At 45.7% G+C, this 23,219-nt stretch overlaps 1 protein-coding gene across 1 annotated transcript; it reads left to right on the top strand.

The window, feature by feature from the left end:
- The first annotated feature begins 2,765 nt into the window (after positions 1–2,765).
- Positions 2,766–21,821, top strand: Poglut1 (protein O-glucosyltransferase 1). Its single transcript, XM_051149908.1, has 11 exons — positions 2,766–2,906; positions 3,580–3,670; positions 4,642–4,785; positions 7,242–7,377; positions 10,271–10,392; positions 12,581–12,640; positions 15,728–15,827; positions 17,071–17,129; positions 18,527–18,694; positions 20,399–20,455; positions 21,428–21,821. The coding sequence occupies exons 1-11, from the start codon at positions 2,822–2,824 to the stop codon at positions 21,582–21,584; spliced, it is 1,179 nt and encodes a 392-aa protein (XP_051005865.1). The 5' UTR covers positions 2,766–2,821; the 3' UTR covers positions 21,585–21,821.
- Positions 21,822–23,219: the final 1,398 nt, after the last annotated feature.

Below are 23,219 nucleotides of genomic sequence, written 5' to 3'. Positions count from 1 at the left end.
CAGAGCCTCCAAGAAAGGAGACTTGAAAGGGAGAGGCCTCCACTTTTCTCCAGTTTGGCCTTGAACAAATCTGCTATCTTCCACCCACTCCTTTATCTTCCATTTCTGGTCACAGAGTGGCAAGCAATATAAACTTTACTTGCTGTAAAAGAACGGCTAATATCAAAACCACGAAGGTCATTAGCCGTGGTGGTGCATGTCAGTAACCCCAGTGGAGGGTGGGGCAGCAGAATCCTCTCAAGTTTTGAGGTAGTCTGAGAATACACAGTTATGGACTATAGAGTTTTTCTTTATTGTTTTCTGTTTTCTTTTTCTGTTTTTCGTTTGTTTGTTTGTTTTTTGATTTTTTGAGACAAGGTTTCTCTGTGTAGCCTTGGCTGTCCTGGACTCACTTTGTAGACCAGGCTGGCCTCAAACTCACACTGATCCTCCTGCCTCTGCCTCCTGAGTTTTGGGACTAAAGGCATGCGCTACCACACCTGGCTTCCTTTCCTTTTTAAAAAAACCACAATATGTTAAAGATTCTACTAAGCTGATTGGCCTTTATTTTAAAATGCTTTATTTATTCATTTTTATGTGCATTGGTATTTTGTCTGCGTGTATGTCTGTGTGAGGGCATCAGATCCCCTGGAACTGGAGTTAGAGACAGTTGTGAGCTGCCATATGGATGCTGGGAATTGAATCCAGGTCCTCTTAACCCCTGAGCCATCTCTCCAGCCACCATCCTCCCAAAAAGCTTTTATAAGGAAGGAAAAAACAGAGCAAGGAACACTGGGCAGGAAGGCCATGTGCTGTCATCGTGGCACGCACCTTCTTTTTTCTCTGCATTGACAACAGTGATCTTCTGTACTTCAAAGGGTTTGGACTGTTTCCTATACTCCTTTAAGATGTTTGTTTTATTTTTGAGATAAAGTTTTAGTCTGTAGTCAAAGTTGGCCTAGAACTCCTGGCAATCCTCCTGCCTTAGCATCTTGAATGCTGGGGTTATAGGCATGAGCCGTCATGCCTGGCTCCTGAAGTTCTCTAACCGGCCATCGTCCTTCTCCTTCTTCCTCCTTTTCTCTTCTTTAGCATCTTTCTGCGCTCCTGAGACTGCTGTGATTGTAGGCATTTGCCACTATGTCTGTGTTAGGACTCTGCTTCAGCCTGCCTGCTTGTGATGTTGTCATTTACCAGCCACGGGGAAGTGACCCTGCCCAGACCCATATAAAAGGACAAACTTCCACGTGGTCTCTCTCTACCTCTCTCTCTACTTCCCCGCATTCTTTCTCTCTCTCCTTCCTGTACCTGCGCTACCCTCTTGCTTTCTCTCTCTCTCCCTCTTCTTCTCTCTCTCTGGAGTATCCTTTCCCCCCTTTACTTTCTCCCCCCATGCGCGTTTTAATAAACTCTGTATAATATAATATCTGGCACCTGGTACCTTATTACCTTATTATACCTTGTCACCTTATCTTACTGCCTTAATCTTTAAATATAAAAGTTCTGGCTGAGATACTTTCTGTTGTTGTTATTTGTCTTTATTTTCTTTCTTTTTAAATTATTACTATTATTAGCTGGGCGTGGTGGCACACGCCTTTAATCCCAGCACTCAGGAGGCAGAGGCAGGTGGATCGCTGTGAGTTCAAGGCCAGCCTGCTCTACAAAGTGAGTCCAGGACAGCCAGGGCTACACAGAGAAACACTATCTCGAAAAACCAAAAAAAGAAAAAAATTACTATTATTATAATTATCTTATTTTTGGTTTTTTTTCAAGACAAGGTTTCTTTGTGTGTAACCCTGGCTGTCCTAGAACTGGGTTTATAGAGCAGGCAGGCCTGGAACTCACAGAGATCCATCTGCCTCTGCCTCCCGAGTGCTGGGATTAAAGGCGAGCTTCACCACTGCCCGGCATTCAAGGACACCTTTTGCTACATAGCCAAGTGGAGGTGACACTAAATGCAGGCTCAAAAAAACAACAACCCAAAATGAAGTTTATTTTCCTCAGGGTATTAAACTAGAAGATTTGAAAACAAAATTCATACTGGCCCAGGTTGCATTGGCCTTTAAAAAAAAAAAAAGATTTGTTATTTTTTAACCATATGTGTCTGTGTGTGGTTATGTACACTTGAGTGCTCACGGAGAAACTGGAGTTACAGGCAGTTGTGAGCCATGGACATTGGTACAGAAAACTTCAACTCAGGCCCTCTGTAAATGCAGTGTGTGTGCTTGGCTGCTGAGCCATCTCTCCAGTATGGTCCTTTTTTGATTGGTTGCTATGAATCTCCTGGTTTGTTGTTTGCATTTGAAGTTCAGTTTGCAGTTGACTAGGTCTGGCGGCATGGACCTACACATTTTGGAAGCTGAGGCAAGAGGGTCATGAGTTAGCGACCAGCCTGAGCTATACAGTAACACTCTGTCTCAAGAATAAAAGAATGTAATGATAAAATGTCTAATTTGCTTATTGGTTTTCTGCTCTGGCTTGGCCTTTCGGAGCCTATCACAGGTCTCAGTAAAAAACAAGGGCTTACTATACACCACTGATTTGTGTTACACTGCTATACATACCTATTACAAAAGGACCTCGTGCTACCATAAATAAGTTTGGTGTTTTGGGATGACCTAGCCTAGGCTTTGTATGAACAGCTGACTACTGTTAGATGAGCTATCCCGCTGAGCTTTCAGGTGCCTCATTTCCTAAGCTTGGCTCCCGCAGGCTTGGGGGCGGGCTCGGTAGCCATCTTTGTGTTGGGCAGCTTCCTCGTGCCGTGGCGTCCGCCGCCATCTTTGTGCCGGGCGGTGCTTCCGCCGGCGTGCGGGTCGGAATCCGCAGTGGCCTGCGGGTGATGGAGCGGCGGGCGGGCTGTCGGCTTATGCCATGGATGCTGTTATTGCTCCTGTTCCCGGTGCAGGGCCGCCAGAAGGAGTCAGGTGGGCTCCGGGCAGGGCCCAGCCTGCTGCTGTGGCTCGGAGTGCACTCGGGTCCCTAGGCGCTCGCTCCGGCCCCAGGCGCGCGGAGGATGCTGTGTGGCTGCAGCGCGAGCTGGGTGGCGGGCGGCTGACGGGCGCCAGCAGAGGTGTCTGGTGGGTCTCTGCTTCTAGACCCCAACCCTGCAAAGTAACCTCCATCCTCCGGGATTGGGGTTGGGAGGGAGAGAGGGATGTTCCTGGTTTGCCGCAGAAGGCTGTTCTGCGCCTTCGTGGAACCGGTTCTGGTGAGAGGGAGGCACGTAGCTTTTACAATGTAACAGATGAAGGAGGGTTATGTGGTTATGTCCAAGAGTTTGCATCGATTCTCTCGATGGGGCTCAGTTTGTAGGTAAGAATCCATGTCGAAGTCCAGTGCATCCCTAGTCATTTGAAGGCCGAACATTAAGCTTGTGACTTTTCCAATTTCTTAGATACCTGATGGCCCAGGTAGAGGAGCAGACTTGAGTCAAGCCCCGACAAGTTACACAAAGAATCCTTCTTGGCATTTCGTTTCCACTGCTGGGAAAGGAAGGGGAATTCTCCAAGTATTGGTCTTCTGTTGCTTCTGCCTGCTGCTTGCAAATACGAATGCCAAGGGTATTTTGTTAACTCTCATTTCCTTCACTTTTTGAAGGCTCAAAATGGAAAGTATTTATTGACCAAATTAACAGGGCTTTGGAGAATTATGAGCCATGTTCAAGTCAAAACTGCAGTTGCTATCACGGGTGAGTTCGCTGATGCATCTCTGAGAGCTGGCCTCTTGTTGTAGGGACCTCCCCTAAGTCCCTTGAGTGATCTTGATGGCAGTTGTCCGCGATCTAAGCATGTCTTGAAAGCTTAGGTGGCTCTGCCAAGGTCTGGAAAGGCCCTGGAATGGGAAAGGCTTGATCTTCTCCGCGGAGACTTTCTCTTTCTCCTATGGACCGAAAGTTTAGGGCCAGAGTCTATGTCTTCTTGTCTCTGGTGCTGGCTGGCTGCAAGTGCACGTTAAAGGAATGAGCATATTTATCATCTCATCACTATTTCCTCTTGTGTGTGTGTGTGTTTTTTGTTTGTTTGTTTTGTTTGTTTTTTGGTTTTTTGAGACAAGGTTTTTCTGTGTAGCCTTTGCTATCCTGGACTCACTTTGAAGACCAGGCTGGCCTTGAACTCACAGTGATCCTCCTGCCTCCCCCCCCACACACACACCCCCCAAGTGCTGGGATTAAAGGCATGCACCGCCATGCCCGGCTCCTCTTGTTTTTTGTCTTTAAGATATAGAAACTTGAGCTGGGTTAAGTACGGTAGAAAGATGAGTACATTGAAAGCAAGCCCTTCTAACCCAAATCTCCCACTGACTACCTCATGTGGCAGGCAAGCCATGGAACTCCTCTGCAAGTTTATCAGCCAGACAGCAGTCCTTGCTCCTCATCTTTTTATGTTGATTCCTTAAGAATTCACCTGATGGTAGCGACACTTATTGCAACTTAACTTTGTGCTGAACTTGTTAAGAGATGTAAAGTGATTTATTTCCAGGATCCTGCAGCCTGTGGTGTTTTTCCGTTACCCATGGTGCTTTTTGTAGAGGAGTTGCTCCTTCCTGGGCACTGCCTTCACCCCTGCTTAGTGTATTCTCTAAACCGGAAGCACTTGAGAGCAGACTGGGTGGCATCAGTCTCTTGGCCTGTTCTGCTCGGTGAGTCCCGTTCTCCCACAGCATCATAGACGCGGACCTGGCTCCTTTCCGAGGTGGCATCACCAGGAAGATGATGGCCGAGGTGGTCAGCCGGAAGCTAGGGACCCACTACCAGATCATTAGGAACAGATTATACAGGGAAGAGGACTGCATGTTCCCCTCCAGGTAAGACGAGCACGTATCCCCTCCTGGTAGCCTCTGACAGTGCCATTACATATAGGCTCACTTGAGGGTATTCCTAGGTGCCTGCTAGAGGAGCAACAGGTTCATCTGTCCTCACGTTTCAGGGCCTATGACAGTGGATAAACTTACCTTGCTTGGGAATTTTTTTTTTTAACCAGCTATTTTATGTAAGCCTAGTGTACGCCGTTAAATGATGGCTTTGGCTCTGCCCCTTCTTTTCTGTGCCTGGTTCCACAAGCCCTGAGGGACAGGCTAGTGAAACTGGTACTCCTCTGAAAGTTTATCAGGTAGGGTCATGTGGGCTCCAGGCGGAAGTGAAGCAGAGGGGTTTATGAACATCTGCTGTGGGTCAGGTACGCTTTTGGAGTCTGCAGAGTAATAGCCTATTGTGCAGATTTCTTCATTAAGTTCTTTATCAGTGAATATTTAAATTAGCCCTTGCCACACCCCCTGCAAAATGTGACTAATTCAAGCATTGCTATAGTGAGCATTCTCAAGCATATACCTTTGATTGTGCTGGTCATGTACATGCATGTACACATGTAGGATAAATTCCCAGAATAACTAGCTTAAGTGTTCATTTCCCATGCTTTTACAAAGATATTTTAATGAGTTCATTTACTAATTTCCTTGAGATGGTGTCTCATGATGTAGCTCTGGTTGGCCTGGAACATGCTACATAGACCAGGCTGGCCTTGAACTCAGAGTTCCACCTGTTTCTGCCTCCGCAGTGCTAGGATTAAAGATAGATGCCATCATGTCTGCCTCATATGCTCTTAAGTAGACCTCATAACCTCTGATACAGTGCTGTGTATTAGGCTTTTACAACTTTTTTTTTTTTTTTTTTTTAGGTTTTTCGAGACAGGGTTTCTCTGTGTAGCCCTGCCGTCCTGGACTCACTTTGTAGACCAGGCTGGCCTCAAACTCACAGAGATCCACCTGCCTCTGTCTCCCAAGTGCTGGGATTAAAGGCATGCGCCACTGCGCCTGGCTGACTTTTACAATCTTTGTCGGTCAGATTGTTAAACGTTGACTGGTTTCATGGATACTTCCTTATTACTAATACAGTTGAGTGTGTTACATTTATGAACCATTGGTTTTATTTTGGTAGTTATCTCGTTGTATGTACAAGTGTTTTAGCCTGACATGGTGGCTATAATCCTGGATCTTGGGAGGCAGTGTGAGGAACGAGGTGGTAAGTTCCAGGCCACCATGTTGGCAGAAAATTCTGATCAGTCTGCCAAGTGCTGCCCTAACACGATGCCAGTTAGGGCCTCAAAGGTCGGGCAGAACTAAGCTTAAGCATTTTCCCTTTCTTTCAGAAAAGTAAATAAATAAATTCTCCGAGGCTTCCCAGGGCATCTAGTCATAAAGTGGCGTTATAGTCTTCCTGACTGCGCCGATGCCGTTTCTGTCTTGGAAAACCAATTTTGATAGCGATCTGCTTTAGGTTAAAGGCATGAAAGGATTTGCTTTCCCTAAGACCTAGTCATGGTAGAAAGAAAAATGGCATGCCAGCTAGCTTTCTGAATCTGTAACAGAACGCCTGAGCCAAGTAATATGGAGGGAAGGTTTCTTTTGGCTCTTGGGTTCAGAGCTTTCAGTCCGTGGTTGGCTGGCTCTCTTGCTTTTGGGCCTGTGGTTGTGTAGCACAGCATGGAGGTGGGTACAAGGGAGAGAAACCTGCTTACCTCCTGTCACCTGGGAACATGAGAAGTCAGGGGAGAGACACACACACACACACACACACACACACACACACACACACACACAGAGTTACACTCTCCTTTGAGGGCATGCGTGCCTTCTGTGATCTAAAACCACCTGCTTCTTAAGTGTTTGCCATCACCTCCCAGTTAGGCGAAGCTGAGAGCCAGACACTCCAGATCTAAACTACAGTAGTGTCTTTGTTTGGAAAGGAAGGCCAGGGAACACAATTAGAAAATAAGGTCTTCGCAGTTTCTGTATTGAAATTTGCATCTTGTCTACTAATTAAACTATTCTGTTTCATGAGAATGAAAACCTGCTAACGCATAGAGAGGTGATGTGTTCTGGGTAGGCAGAAAAGGTGTTCTGGATAGGCAGTGGTGAGACAGGCGGATCTCTGAGTTCGAGGCCACCCTTGTCTACATAGTGAGTTCCTGGACAGCCAAGGGTACACAGAGAAACCCTGTCTCAAAAAACAAAACAAACAAACAACAACATCAAAAAAGGAAATGGTATTCTTTTCAACATTAGGATTAGTGGAGCAATTAACTTAACAACGGTACCTTGCCCCATGTAAAAGGCAGCGTTGTCCCTTTAGAAGTGTTGTTTTCGGGGGGAGGGGGGCCGCAGTGGGCTGGTGATCTGGGTGCTGGCTTGCCTCACTTTAACGTTAGCACCCTTCTTACAGCCTGCACTGCTCTGATGATCTTTTGTTTTTGTCTGACTGACAGATGCAGTGGTGTTGAACACTTTATTTTGGAAGTGATCAGTCGCCTCCCTGACATGGAAATGGTAATCAACGTACGAGATTACCCTCAGGTTCCTAAGTGGATGGAGCCTACCATCCCTGTCTTCTCCTTCAGTAAGGTGAGCCCAGGGCGGGCCGCATGGGGAGAGGGGGTTTCCCTCCAGTATGAGCAAGAGATCTTCTCGGTGTGATGGGTATTGGTAAGGGTAAAGCTGGGGATCCAGCAATGAACTTGATCTGTGTTGTTCACAGTCTCTGAGCAATGAGACTGAAGAAATAGAATCGAAGACCCATGTGTAACATAAGATTGCCTTGGTGTCTAAAACTAGAGCTAAGCAGACAGTTGCCTTAGGAACCTACAACATTCAAAGAAGAGTCCAGGAAAGCTCATAGGCTTAGTTAGAAAATGCTTTTCTTTGTTTAAAAAAAAAAATGTTTTGGGCTGGAGAGATAGCTCAGAGGTTAGGCTGTTTTTGCAAAGGCCCTGAGTTCAATTCCCAGCAACCACATGGTGGCTCACAACCATCTATAATGTGATCTGGTACCCTCTTCTGGCATGCAGGTACACATGCGGGCAGAATACTGTATAAATAATAAATAAATCTTAAAAAAAAAAAAAAAAGAAAGAAAGAAAAAGGAAAAATTGTTTCTTGCGTTCCTGTAATGTGTAGAGTAGCCATAGTGCTGTCCCATATCTGTCTGTATCCCAGGCACCCAGCATAGCTGGAAATGAAGCTGAAGGCACAGGGTAACCCCTCATGGTCTGTGCCAAGACAGTGTTCAAGCCGGGCGTGGTGGCACACACCTTCAATCCCAGCATTCGGGAGACAGAGACAGGTGGATTGCTGTGAGTTTGAGGCCAGCCTGGTCTACAAAGTGAGTCCAGGACAGCCAAGGCTACACAGAGGAACCCTGTCCCAAAAAACAAACCAAAAAGATGGCCTAGGGTAGCCAAAGAGGGTGGTGGGAGGGAGTTGGGGCCTTACTGGGGAGGATAGGAATAACTGGGTAACAACTATGGACTTGGGGAATTTGGGGCAGAAAACAGCTTCTCTGTGCTCAGGCTCATGGAAATGGTGTATTGGCAAGGAGGGGTCTTCTGTAGAAACCATTGTGAAGCATTCTGAGTGGCGTGTGGAAGCTAAAAAGACAGTAGGTTTGGGGCGATCCATAGTCTTTGGGAAAAGGAACACGTGCTCTGGTTTGATTTCTTCAAAGCAATTTTCTTAGTTTGTTGTTGTTGTTATTGTTTTGTTTTTGTGTGGGGACAGTTGCACTTCTTTGTGTGTGTACATAGAGGTCAGCCATGGGTGTCATCCATCTACCTTGATTTTTGAGTCTGGCTGGCGCTTAATGAATAGACGACTGGGTGGGGCAGCAAGCCCCAAGGATCTACTCCTCGCCACTGTACCCAGCTTTTTGTGGATTCGGGGCCTGGAACCCAGGGCTTCATGGGCACCATCCCTCAGCCATCTCCGTTTCTCCTTTATCATGACTTACTCTCTCTAGACTTTCTTTTCTTCGTTTTAAGTGCATTGCGCTGGTTTTTCTAAGTGCCTGGTCTCATGTGACCTTCAGTTGACTGGCTTTGTTCTGGTCTTTACTTCCCTCCTATTTCTCAGTCACTGACTGCACTGTCCGAAACAGGAGATCTAGTCTGTCAGCTTCGGTTACTTACCTGTGAAGCTCCTATGGAACGGCCGCTTTGGTGGAAGTGCTTGATGGGTCATGTGATATTTTCTCAGGATTTGAGAGAAGTCAGACAGCACCTTACACATGTAGTTGCAACAGAGAAACGGTGGCTTATAAGTAGTCACGTGGTAAGAGGTAACCACGAAGGGGGAGAAGAGGGCTTTGTACGTGGGCTGGACTTGGCGGCTTCTGCCTGTAATGCCAGCGCTGAGGAGGTAGACGTGGAAGGATCCACACGTTTGAGGCCAGCCTGGGCTGTAGCCTATCTCAAAACACCCCCAAACAACTCCTTCCCCCAAAGTGTTTGTGACTCCCTACGTTCCCTCGATGAGCAGCCAAGGACCTGTTGAACAGCCAGCAAATAGTGGTTTTTATTGAATGTTGAAATGAACAGTGAATATTTCCTGAACTGTCAGCTCAAAGGTGATGCACACAGTGTTGGGTAACAGTAGCTCATTCTTATTAAATATTTACGGGACACCATCCCTTTAAAATATTTGAAGTCATTTTGTGTTGAAAAGAAGCCCATAGATGGAATTAGGCATATCCTTTCTGCTGTTATAAGGAGATCATGGCATGAGTTAGAGCACTCACTTTTGGAGGGGAAGAGGAGGAGCCAGCGTCCAGCCTACTGGGATCAGTGCTGGTTCCCCTGGGAAACAACTAAGAAGTGGTAAAGCAGGGGAAACACCAGGGTGTGACAGAAGTTATGTTTTGACAGAGCTGATTATTCATAATTGGGAATATTGTCTGTCTCCCCGCCCCCCAAAAAGAACCTTCCAGAAGCTTGAGGAACTGAAAAACTTGACCTTTATGATGAATATGATTAAAAATTTGGGGACTCAGGAAGGTCTATTACTTTTTTATTTGTGTGTGTGTGTGTGTGTGTGTGTGTGTGTGTGTGTGTGTGTGTGTGTTCTTGAGACAGGGTTTCTCTGTGTAGTCTTGGTTGTCCTGGAACTCACTCTATTGACCAGGCTGGCCTCAAACTCAGAGATCCACTCAGTAAGTCTGTTGCTTTTAACCCATGGTAATTCTGGCCTGGTAATGTCTGTAGTATAGGCATAAGAGGCGGTGTTCTGTTTTACTTTATGGAACTGGGTATTGAACTCAGGCCTTCATTTATGTTAGGGAAGTGCTCAGTCCCTAAGCTGTCTTCCCAGGCCTACTGTCTAGAACTAGACCTTGCAGACAAATCAAGTATTCCTCTGCAGGTGTGCACCGCGAAGGCATTTGTCCCAACTCTATATAAAGAATACAGTCGGCTGCTTCTCATTCTCTTCCAAAACTTATTTGACTGCCTTTCTGTTTCTGTCAAAGACATCGGAGTACCATGATATCATGTATCCTGCATGGACATTTTGGGAAGGGGGCCCCGCTGTGTGGCCTCTTTATCCTACAGGTCTCGGACGGTGGGACCTCTTCAGAGAAGATCTGGCAAGGTAGGTCCTTTAGAAAGGTTTGTGAAGTAAGCAGCAGCATATAGTCATTAATTTAAGATTCCTGCCTCGGCTGGGGCGATGGCTCAGTAGATACAAGTGTTCGCTGTATGACATGAGGATCTGAGCTTGCATCTGTAGCATCTGTGTAAAACTCAGGCATTGTTGTGTGTCCCTGTAACCCCCAGTGCTCTTGAGGGTCAGAGACAGGTGGATCTGGGGAGCTCACTGGCGTAGCCTAGCCAAAATAGTGAGCACCAGGTTCAATGCAAGATCTTCTAGGCCAGTATGTACTCGCAGGAGACAGCAGACGCATGTATGTATGTACACGTGCACCTGATTTACAAATCGAGTCCAGGATAGCCAAGGCTACGTAGAGAAATCCTGTCTTGGGGGAAAAAAATCATTTTGGGCCTAAGGATAGAACTAAGTTGGTAGAGCACGTGAAGCGTATGCAGGAAGCCCAGGGTTTGACTCCCAGCACTGTATAAACTGGTAATGGTGGCTTATGACCATAGTCCCTGTACTGGGGAGGTAGAGGTAGATCACAAGTTCAGGCCAACCTCAACTATGTAGTGAGTTTGAGGACAGCCTGGAAATCATTTAAGACTCTGTCTCAAAACTTAAAAATCCCTTCCTGTCAAAAAGGGCAGAGGAATCTATCCTAGATTGTCGTCGGTGCCTCTGAGGGGAGGGTTATAAGAGTCTTCAGGCTTTGCTAAGCTCATTTTTTATGTGTATGAGTGTCTCCATCCATGTTTGTGTATGTACCCCATGCATGCCTAGTGCCCACACAAGTTAGAAGAGGGCATCAGATCCTCTAGAGCTAGAGTTGTAGATGGTTGTGAGCTGCCACCTGAGTTTGGGGAACTGAACCAACCCTAGTCCTCTGCAGGAACACCAGGTACTCTTGACCAGTGAGCCTTCTCTCTGCACTGTGTTCTTTAAATCTTTCACATTTTAATTATTCAAGCGAGAATTAACTTTTTTTTTTTCCCCCCTGACACAGGGTCTCACTCAGTACCCCATCCTGGCCTGGGACTTGTCATATACCACTCAGGCTAGCCTCAAACTCAAATAATCCTCCTATCCCACTCTCACGTCCTGGCGTTACACACATGAGCCACCATATTCCACTCTTGAGTTGCCATCATAATAAGAGAAAGTAAATTAAGAGACCTCATCTAGGAGGGATAGATAATTTGTTGAAATGGTGTCTCACTCTGTGGCCCAGGCTGTCTTTGAACATGGCTACAGCTCAGGCTGGCCTCAAACCCCTGATCTGCCTGGATCCTGGGGTCTTCCCTCCCAAATCTAGCATTATAGGTAGGTACTGCCTGCCCTGGCTTGTAAGAATGATTTGGAGTGCACTTGATAACTGGTGCTAATGATGGGTTGTGGTGGTCCCTTAGGTATATCAGGACCTGTATTCCAGATCCTTCCCATCCACAACTGAGACGTGCCTCAACCTGTTGACTCCATCCTGCCATACTTTTCAGGGGCCGGTCATCTAAACTTCCTAAAGCAGTGATATTTTATATTCATGACGTAAACAGTATTGGTGTTGCTCCCATGACACCCTGCCCATACAGTCTTGCTATATAGCACAGGCTCACCTTGAATTTGCCATTTTCCTGCAAGTGTGGCCTAAGATTCAAAGGGGATTGATTAAAACGCATAAAGTGTTAAAAACAAACAAACAAACAGAAGGCCTAGCTAGGCGTGGTGGTGCACGCCTTTAATCCCAGTACTTGGGAGGCAGAGGCAGGTAGATCGTTGTGAGTTCGAGGCTAGCCTGGTCTACAAAGTGAGTCCAGGACAGCCAAGGCTACACAGAGAGAAATCCTGTCTCAAAAAACCAAAACAGTCCTATGCATGCCTTTGTTTCAGTAAGTTAATGGTAACGGATTGGTGAATTTGTAGCTATTCTTGACAAGCCCTTTCAGAAACAGCACAACACTAATGAAGGGGCTCACGGTTTCATTCATGGCTTGTTAGTGGCTTTGAACAGATTTATTTAAAGGTACAGACTTTACAAAGCTAGTCCAGGACAGCCAAGGCTACACAGAGAAACCCTGTCTTGAAAAACCAAAAATAATAAACAAACTTTTGAACTGATCTTCAGAAATAGTTAAAACACATATAGTCTTGGGAAAAGCCCCAACCCTAATCAAACTCTGTATTTTTTCAGGTCAGCAGCCCAGTGGCCATGGGAAAAGAAAAATGCTACAGCGTATTTTCGAGGATCAAGGTGATGATGTTTTCTTTTTCTTTCTTTTCTTAAAAAAAGATTTATTTATTACATATACAGTGTTCTGCCTGCTTGTACCCCTGCAGGCCAGAAGAGGGTATCAGATCACATTATAGGTGGCTGTGAGCCACCATGTGGTTGCTGGGAATTGAACTCGGACCTCCAGCCCGTGATTATATTTTCTGACCTGTAATGATGTTCTTCCAAGCAGTGGGTAAAATTGTGTTCTCTTGAGGGTATAATGTATCCTGTTGCTCAAAGGAAAAGCTAAGGTAACTAAGAAATTAATGTGGAATGATGGCCAGGCATAGTCTGTAATCTTGCATTCAAAAGACAGAGGCAGGGGGCTGAAGAGATAGCTCAGAGGTTAAGAACATTGGCTGTTCTTCTAAAGGACCCAGGTTCAATTCCCAGTACCTACACAGCAGCTCAAGACTATCTGTAATTCCAGTTCTGGGGGATATGACACCCTCATACAGGCATACATGCAGGCAGAACACCAATGTACATAAAATTTAAAAAAGGGGCAGGGGAGAGGGGCCCACAAATCCTACAAGTTTCAGGCCCAGCCTCATCTTCAATACTGGCTTCCTGGCTCTCCTGATCTGAATAGTCGGTTCCAGGCCAGTGAGGGTTGGTTACACAGTAAGATCCTGTCTCAAAACCTCAAAACGGCACCATCACCACCAACAACAAAAGCTGGGACTGGCAGGGTCTTAGACTTCAGAAGATTCAATAGTAGTGGTTAGGTTTTGTCGGCTTGGCCCAACTAGAGTCACCTGGGAGGAGGGAACTTCAGTTGAGGAAATACCTGAGTCAGACTGGTGTCTAGGCGTGTCTGTGGGGGCATGTTCCTGCCCATGGTGGACAGTGCCTCCTTGGCGTGTGTGGTCCTGGAAGGTTTAAGAAAAGTGGCCGAACTTGATCCTGGAAACAAGCCAGTAAGTGGCTTTCCTGCGTGGCTCCTCCCTTTGCTTGAGCTCCTCCCGATTCCCTCACAGACCAACTGAGACCAGGACGTGCAAGCCCATCAGGCCCTCTGCTCCCCAGCTTGCTTTTGGCCATGGTGTTGTCACCGCACTAGAAAGTTGAAGTAGGATATTCGTCACTTGCCAAACCACTCACAATTTAACCGAAGATTCAAAGGCGTTTCTCTGATGTTCATAGAGCGCCATCTGTCCAGCAGAGGATGAGCCTCTTCTTGTTTACAGATCCCTAGATATTTCGTGTCACCGTGCCTCAGTCTCTGATGGCTAACACCACAGGACTCATCACCGGGCCTCCTGACTGCCTTGTCCCTAGGCTTTGTGGCTCCTACACTGTGCTTAGTGGCAGAGACTGAGGTTGGGAAAAATGGAGAGGGAAGAAGATAGGGAAGTGGAAAACCCTGCTGTGTTGCTCTGCTGCAGTCCCCAGGGCTGAGGAAAGGACCTGGCGGGTAGCCGCACGCGCAGGATCTGTGCAGTGGGTAAACAGGAAGGCCACGAAGGGAGAAGAGTTCGTGGTTTGGGTGGTTGTGTGCTGTCTGTCAGAGATCATACCATCCGTCCACCTTGTTACTCACCTCCTGGCTAGGGCAGTGGACTTCAGAATACAGGGCGAGCTTGATACCATGATTCACTTCCCTCCTCCCCCCACCCTCTGTCTCTTCTTTTTTTGGAGACACTGGAATCTTGCTGTATAGCCCAAGCTAGCCTTGAACTTGAGACTTGCTTGCTTTCCAGGTAGCTAGGATTATAAGCATTTAATCACTGTGCCTGCTTCTTGTCCCCCTTGTCCCCCTCTCTGTTTGTATATTTTGAGATAGGGTCTCACTTTGTAGCCCTGGCTGGCCTGGAGTTCACACATAGTCCAGGCTAGCCTTGAGCTCACACATAGTCCAGGCTAGCCTTGAGCTCACAGAAATTTTCCTTTGCCTCCTGAATGCTGAAATCAAAGGCACGTGTTGCAATGCCCAGCTTGGTTTTCAAATTCAAGTATTATCCTGGACTTTACAATGCATTCACAGCATTTTGGTGAGTGGTGATTTTGTAGCCACACAGCTGTGAACAGCAGTGATAATAGGCATTGGACAAACCTTCCCCAAAGAAAAATCATTCCCTGAAATAGAGCTGTAGTGACCAGACATCACTGTCTTAGGGTTACTGTTGCTGTGATGAAAAACCACGATCAAATGCAACGCGGGGAGAAAAGTCTATTTCATTCACATCCTGTGAGGGTAAGAATTCACACAGGACAGGAACCTGGAGGCAGGAGCTGCTGTAGGGGCCATGGAAGGGTGCTGCATACTAGCTTGCTCAGCTTGCTTTTTTATACAACTCAGAACCACCACACCAGCCAAGGACGGCATCACCCACAGTGGGCCGGGCCCTTTCCCATGGATCACTAATTAGGAAAATGTTTTACAGCCTGATCTGACGGAGGCATTTTTCTCAATGGAGGCTCCCTTCGCTCTGATGACTAGCTTCCATCAAGCTGACATAAAACTAGTACAGTTACACTCTTAAGACCAGATGCAAGCTGGGCGGTGGTGGTGCACGTCTTTAATCCCAGCACTCGGGAAGTAGAAGCAGGTGGATCTCTGTGAGTTTGAGGGCAGCCTAGTCTCTACAAGTCTACAGAGTGAATCCAGGACAGCCGGGGCTGTTACACAGAGAAACCCTGTCTCAAAAAAAGAAAAAAAGAAAGAAAAAAGTAGACCAGATGCAGGCCAAATATGGTGGCACAGACCTACCACCTAGTGCTTGAGAGACCACCAATCACGATCAGGAGTCCAAGGCCACATTTGGCAATATAGTGAGTTTGAGGGTAGCCTGGGCTACATGAGATCCTGTTTCAAACAAACAATAAAACTGGATGTAAGCAAAGAAAGACTCAGCAGTACCTGCTTCTGAGGGGAAAGTCGGGAGAGCCTGCGCACCAGCGTGTTGCACCACCCAGGATACCCTTCCTTTACGGTCCCAGACTGAGTGAACTGCCCCCTCTGTGCCAACAGCCACTGCACTGGCCAAGTACTGCTCGCCTTTTAGGGATTAGGGATGCTATGGTTTAGGCCACATAGTCTTATGTTCTGTGTTTTCTCTGTAGGACAAGCCCCGAAAGAGATCCTCTCATTCTCCTATCTCGGAAAAACCCAAAACTCGTTGATGCAGAATACACCAAAAACCAGGCCTGGAAATCTATGAAAGTAATCAGCAACCATCTGACTAGAACCACAGCAGTGATGACTCTGAGAACGTGGCCAGCTGGGTAGAATTTGAGATTAGGGTTCCTCTCAGTGGTGAAATGACTGTAGAGCAAGTTCTGTGCACTACTGTTAGCATATATGCAAATTGCTGTTTTCCAGACCTTACTCGCCCTGTTATGCTGAGTGTGTCATTAACTCTGAGGAGCTGAGAGTGTATGAGCTTTTCCTGTGAGAGTACAGATAGTAAATGTAGGGTTACCCAGGTCACTACTGCGTGGCCTGCCGTAGCAGGGTGAGCGAAGCACAGGCAACTTTCACAACACAGCTATTGCCTAGTTATTATTTATGGTCACCAAAATTTGAAGTTCATGTGAAATTCAAATTTTAATGTAATTTTATTCTATTTAGACAGGGTTTCTCTGTGTAGCCTTGGCTATCCTGGACTCAATTTGTAGACCAGGCTGACCTCGAAGTCACAATGATCCACCTGCCTCTGCCTCCTGAATTAAAGGTGTGTGCCACCACGCCCAGCCTATTGCTATGATTATTATTATCATCATTTCCCTCCAAGAAAATTTAGAAACCTAGATTTCTGTTATTGATTGATTGATTTTGAGGTATTCTATAGCCTAAGCTATTGGCGTAGCTGAGGGTGACCTACCTTGAACTCCTGACTATCCTGCCTCCACCTTCCCTTGAACTTCAACATTTACTTACCCCACTGGGATGACAGGCATGGTATGGGCAAGCCAGGCCAGAGATCTGGGCTTTTGGGAGAAGTGTCATGTCACCCAGTGAAATGTTAGCGATGCCTTGAATGTTTATTTTTAGTAGTTTCTAAGCCCAACAAATGTCTCTGTGTGTTATAGCCGTGAACCCTGTAAGCCAGCACATATGACCTTGTGTGTGTGGTGGGAGGGGAGGGGGAGTTTACACAGAGTGAGATGTGAACTAAGTGACTTCTTAGTTCAAAGGAAGGTAGCATGCCTTCAGGTGAGTTCAGACTCTAAAACCAAACAGACCTGAGTCAAATCCCTATGGCTGCTACTTAAGACCCTGTGACACTGAGCAAGTCTCAACTTGAAACCTTGGCCTCCTCAGTAGTCTAGTGAAGATGATGATGCCCCTTGACACGCTAGGTTCATTATGATGCTTAAATGAGGTTGTGCTGATGAAACGGTTTCACGGTGCACCTGCCCATGAATGCTGTTGCTCGTGGTGATAACTTCCTTTTCCCCTACAGGATACTCTGGGAAAGCCAGCTGCTAAGGATGTGCACCTTATAGATCACTGCAAATACAAGTAAGACTTCCAGTTACTTCTTTCTTTCTTTTTTCGGTTTTTGGTTTTTTGAGACAGGGTTTCTCTTTGTAGTCCTGGATATCCTGGAACTCATTCTCTAGACCAGGCTGGCCTTGAACTCACAGTGACCCACCTGCCTCTGCCTCCCGAGTGCTGAGATTACAGGTGTGAGCCACCACACTTGGCTTTTAAAAAAAAAAAAAAAAATATATATATATATATATATATATATGGATTTATTATGTAGACAGTGTTCTGGCTGCATGTAAACCTGCACACCAGAAGAGGACACCAGATCTCATTATAGATGGTTGTGAGCCACCATGTGGTTGCTGCAAATTGAACTCAGAACCTTTGGAAGAGTGGCCAGTGCTCTTAACCTCTGAGCCATTTCCCCAGCCCTCAAAATATATTTTTAACATTTATTTATCTCATGTGGGTGCATGTGTGCCATTATATACATGGGGAGGTCATACAACAACTCGCTGGGGACATTCTCCTTCCCCCTCTGGGCTCTGGAAATTTAAGCAGCTCCTTAGGCTTGGTGGCTCAGCCATCTTTATAGCCCAGTTTTGCCTTTTTGTTTGTTTGCTTGCTTGTTTTACTTTTTTAAAATGTACAGCATTGAGCGTGTTTTTTTCATATATGACTGAAATCTACAAAAATAACAAATAGAGGATTATTTCTTTCTGATCCTGTTTTCCACCAGCACACAGCTGCTGGCCTCATATAGCTCTTTCTGGAGAAATTACTTCCTCTTTTGTTTAACCTGACATTCCTGGGAGAATCTGCAGCTCCAACCCAGAAAAGCTAGGAATTTATGGAAACTCCACAGATACATAAAGATGTAATCCTGAACACTGAGAATAGGGCAGTGTGGCTCACTGCTTACAGCCTCAGCACTCGGGAGGCTGAGGCAATGTATAGCCTGGGTTTCATCACCCAGGGAAGCAGCTCAGGAACACGAGGCAGAAACCTAGGGCCAGGACCTGATGCAGAGGCCATGGAGGGGTGCTGCTTACTGGTTTGCTCCCCATGTCCTGCTCAGCCTCCTCCCTTCCATAACCCAGGACCACCTGCCTAGGGGTGGCACCACCCCCAAAGAGCCGGGCTCTTACATCAATCATTAACCAAGGAAATGCCCTACAGACTTGCCTTTGGCAAACTGATAGAGGAATTTTTCTCCATTGAGAATCCATCCCAAGTGACTCCAGTTAGTGACACAGCCAAGCAGCATTATCTTATCTCAAAGAGTAAAATAAAAAAGGCAAAATTACAAAGGGAAGGAGAGAAATCATAAAAGCAGAGATGGAAGTGAGCGCATGGGGCACGGGGCAAAGGTCCTGTTCGAGGCAGTAGCTGTAGAAAGTGGAGTAAGTGTGCTTTCTTTTTCTCAGGTACCTGTTTAATTTTCGCGGTGTAGCTGCAAGTTTCCGGTTCAAACACCTCTTCTTGTGTGGTTCGCTGGTCTTCCATGTTGGTGATGAGTGGGTAGAGTTCTTCTACCCACAACTGAAGCCATGGGTTCACTACATTCCAGTCAAAACAGACCTCTCCAATGTCCAGTAAGCACTTACCTTCCGATTTGGTTTCCTGTGACCTTTTCTCCTGAGACCAGCTGTTTGAAGCGTTTTCTCAGAATTTTATTTTCAAGTAAAAACTTGTTCTTCCTTGAAGTATCTGGTCTGTACACCTTGTACAGTGTGAATTATCTCGGTAGGCTATAATTGGGATTTAAGTTGAATTGCTTTAATTTAAAATGTTGTTTCTGCCGGGCAGTGGTGGTGCACGCCTTTAATGACAGAACGTGGGAGGCAGAGGCAGGCGGATCCCTGTGAGTTCGAGTCCAACCTGATCTACAAAGCGAGTCCAGGACAGCCAAGGCTACACAGAGAAACCGTCTTGAAAAAACCAAAATAAATAAAGTGTTGTTTCTAAGATAACATGCAGATGAAGTGGGAAGGCTGTGCTCTTTCGGCAGCCGAAGATGGGTTTGCTCCTGCTCTACTGTCATTAGGGTTTCAGATACCGCGTGAGAGTTGGCCCAAGCGAAGCCCTGGCAGACAGTCTTTCATGATGGGAGGAGATAGAAAGACGTATGGAGCAAGGCCAGACATGTGAACGCAGGTCCCTGGCTAGAACAAGAGTTTGGAGAAAAGTTGGAAATCTAAAATCTCTATTTCTGTATTTGGGGTGGGGGTGGGGAGGGGGAAGGTGACGTGAAGCAGCACATGCCCATGCCGCTGCATGTGTGTGGTGGTCAGGGGACAGCCTCCAGTCTGTTCCTGCTTTCCCTCGCTGAGGCTGCGTCTCTTTCCTGCTGCTGTGCACCCCTGTCTCATGTGAAAGTTACAAATGTACGCCATCCCATCCAGCTGTTCACATGGTGTCAAGGGCAGGTTTGGCTCGTCAGGAGTTTGCTGCCACCTACTGGGCCATTTTTTTCTGGCTCCAGAAATTATTTTTCACACTTGATTTTTTTGTGTGTGATTATCATATATTTTTAGTTTTTCAGAAAAATATATCCCAAGCTTATATAATAGAAAATAGAGTAATAGATAATAGTGACAGGTAACAATCTGTCTTTAACTTTTTTTTTTTTTTTTTTTTTTGGTCTTTTGTCTTTTTTGAGACATGGTTTCCTGTAACTTGGGCTGTCTTCAAACTTGCTGTGTAGTCACGGTAGCCTTGAAGTCTTGATCATTCTGCTTCTGCCTCCCATGTGCTGGGAATACCGGCCTGCACCACGCCCACACCATTTGTATGTACAGATATTTTTCTTTGCTATTATTTCTTTAGGCATTCTAATCTCTTTGCTTTGAAGAAATTATCTACAATCTACATATATACAGAATTATCTGTTGTCTTTCTGACTTGGTATTAGCGACAGTGGTCTACATTTTAGAAGCTCATGGTTTTTGTGTATTTCTCTGTGTATGGTGCATATGTGTTTGTTCGTGTCTGTATGAAGGCCAGAGGTCAACCTGAGACGTTATCTTTCAGGGGCCATACATTTTGTTCTTTTCAAGACAGAATCTTTCACTGGGACCTTGAGCGTGTGCCTATTAGAATTGGCTGGCTGGCCAGCAAGCTCCGGGATCCGTCGGTCCGTACCTTACTAGCACAGGAATTAAAAGCACAAGCCCCCATGCCTGGCTTTTTATGTAGGTATTGTGGCCGAACACAGGTCCCTGAGCTTGCATGGCAAATACATTAGCAGCTGAGCCGTCTCCCCAACCTCTACAGTGTTGTGCTTCTTGTCATTTTAGGGAGCTGTTGCAGTTTGTAAAAGCAAATGATGATATTGCTCAGGAAATTGCAGAAAGGTAAGCTCTATTCATATGCCCTTTCTTGTCCTTCTCTGTCTTAAAGTTTTCTAAATATAGTTACCATGACAGCGTCCATACCTCAGCTTCATCACAAAGATAACCCAGAGATAAAGTTGTCCTGCTGGCAAATAATATACATATTGACAAATGCTCCATGTTTGTACAAATTTCAGTCTTTTAAAGATCTTATTTATTTTTTAATTGTATGTGTATTTGTGTGTGTGTGTTGGGGGGGGTATGTGCATGTCAATGCTGGTGCCCTGTGTGTGTGTGTGTGTGTTGGGGGGGTATGTGCATGTCAATGCTGGTGCCCTGTGTGTGTGTGTGTGTGTGTGTGTTGGGGGGGTATGTGCATGTCAATGCTGGTGCCCAGGAGGTCAGAGGCATAGAACCTCTAGCGCTGCAAAGACAGCACTCATGGGTTGCTCCTTTGCAAGAGCAGTGACTCTCCTACCCACGGAATCCCCTCTCCAGGCCCTCGACTTTAGTCTTCGAGGAACTAAGACAAATGTTTTTACCTGGACATGGGGACTCACACCTGTAACCCCAGCAATGTAGAGACTGAGTCAAGAGAATTGCTTTGAGTTCCAGGACAGACTGGGCTATGAAGCAAATTCTAGGCCAGCCTTAAATAAAGAGTGAGACATCTCAAAACCCCAAACCACACCAAGATAAAACAATAGCAAACTCAAGTGTTTAAAAATGAATATTTGCTTATCCAAGGGTACCAAAAAGATGTTCATCCCTCCACAAATATTAGCTGGTAATAATCCACTTCAAGAAATGTTAAGTTCTCTTGCTAAATACATACATATAAATATGATAGTTATAGAGTTTTGGTTATGAGATGCAGGTGAGTTCATTCAAATAAGATACTGAAATCAAGGCTTATGGTAAAGTAGTCCAGCTATATGTAGGCTTAAAATTATTAAAGCCTGTGGTATAAAATATTCTTCTTAATCTTTCTAGGGGAAACCAGTTCATCATAAACCATTTGCAGATGGATGACATCACCTGTTACTGGGAGAACCTCTTGACGGAATATTCCAAATTCCTCTCCTATAATGTAACAAGAAGGAAAGATTATGACCAGATCATCCCCAGACTTTTGAAAACAGAACTGTAGTATCCATCAGTGGACCAGAATCCTGACAGTGGATCTGAGATGCTCTGCGGTGAAATTCCATGGGTGTGACACCTATACCTTGAACACCTTTGGCCAAGCCAAACCTCCAGTGTTCCTAATCATGTTGAACCCAGAGGGACTCTTGATAAAGATCTAAAATGTGTGTAACGAACAGAAATGGAACAGCTGAGCTCTCTGACACCATGAGATGAGGATTTGGAACGCCATTCTAACCTTCATTTCCTTATGATCAGTCCCAGCCTGGGCCTCAGGCCATCTGCATCATCATCATCACTGTGAAACTGACTGGCTCCACGTGAAGATGCCCTCTGTCCTATTGTTTGGAGCACACCATTCATCGTCTGCAACTAGCACAGTACACTAGTGACTCTGAAGGCTATTCTAGGCTCGATCTCTGTTCCTTTATTTTAACATAGAATTCCTATGGAGTTTGTGAAAAATACCACGGGGATTGTTCGTTGAAGGGTCTAGAAAAGAGTGGCTGTGCCGTGCAGTGCTGGTGGAGCTCTCGCTGTAAAAGTGTACATTCTTTGGCACTCAGGAGGTTCCTATAACACCTCAATTGCATGAGTAACTTTTGCAATTGGATTCCAAGTTCCCATTTTGTGCCTTTATGCCCTTTTTAATCTCTCAAGCAGAAGGATAAAGAGAAATTTCCTAATACATTCAGGAAGCAGGCTCATGAAAGAACTATTCCCCTATAATACTAGCACTGATGAAGCAGAGGCAGGAAGATGAGTTTATGGCTATCCTCAGCTAGACAAGAGTTCAAGGGACAGCCTGGCTATGTGAGGTCCTGTCTCATCAACTCTAACTCGCCTTTCCTTTTGTCTTCTTAAATTAGCAGGGTCAGGACCATCTCAATTTGCAGAGACTACAATGTGAAGGTAACATCACGAAGTGGCAATTGATAGAGCATTCAGCTTTCATTTTTACTCATATATGAGATATTTTAGTTCAGATCATTATTGGAGATTTTTCTTATTCCCTTCCTGAAAAAGATAGGAAGACAGTTTATTTCAAGTTACAGCTCCGACGTCACCTCTCTGAACCTCATTCTTGGCACTCAGCGGCTGTTGTAACAATCCGCTCATGCCTGTATTGTGTGCCGTTGTGCTGCACTGTAGTTACCTGACTGTTTGGTCCACTGTTTTGTAGCTTCCTGATGGAGGAGAATTGCGGTTCACTGCTCTTGATGTCTGTTAGCCATACAGTGCCTCAGGCAGAATGATTCTGAAGACCAGGGGAGGGCGTGAGTGGGGAACGGATGGGTAGAGACACTCACTCCGCTTACCTAAATTCTATTTTGAAGTTGCTCAGTTACTGGCTCCAGAGGGGATGCGAGACGATGTAAGAAGTGGGTCAGTACAGGTAGGTCCTTACTTGTCCTCTCAAGGAGTAAGGGGTGTCTTGTTTTCAGTGTTACTCTGATCTTTGTCTGTGTACCTCAGTATAGATGGTGTCAGAGTAGCGTGTGGCAGTATGTAAAGTGTATGCTTTTGAAAATAGTTTGTATGCTCACACGTTAAAGATTTCTGTTGTCATTAATACTAGCTCGGTCCCAGACTTAACCATTTGCTCTTCAAAAATTTATTTTCTCTACTGTAGAAAAGG

Source organism: Acomys russatus, chromosome 8 (genome assembly GCF_903995435.1).
Source record: "Acomys russatus chromosome 8, mAcoRus1.1, whole genome shotgun sequence".
NCBI classification, from domain to species: domain Eukaryota; kingdom Metazoa; phylum Chordata; class Mammalia; order Rodentia; family Muridae; genus Acomys; species Acomys russatus.
The sequence above is the reverse complement of the archived record's forward strand: the minus strand, read 5'-3'. Positions and strand labels throughout refer to the sequence as shown.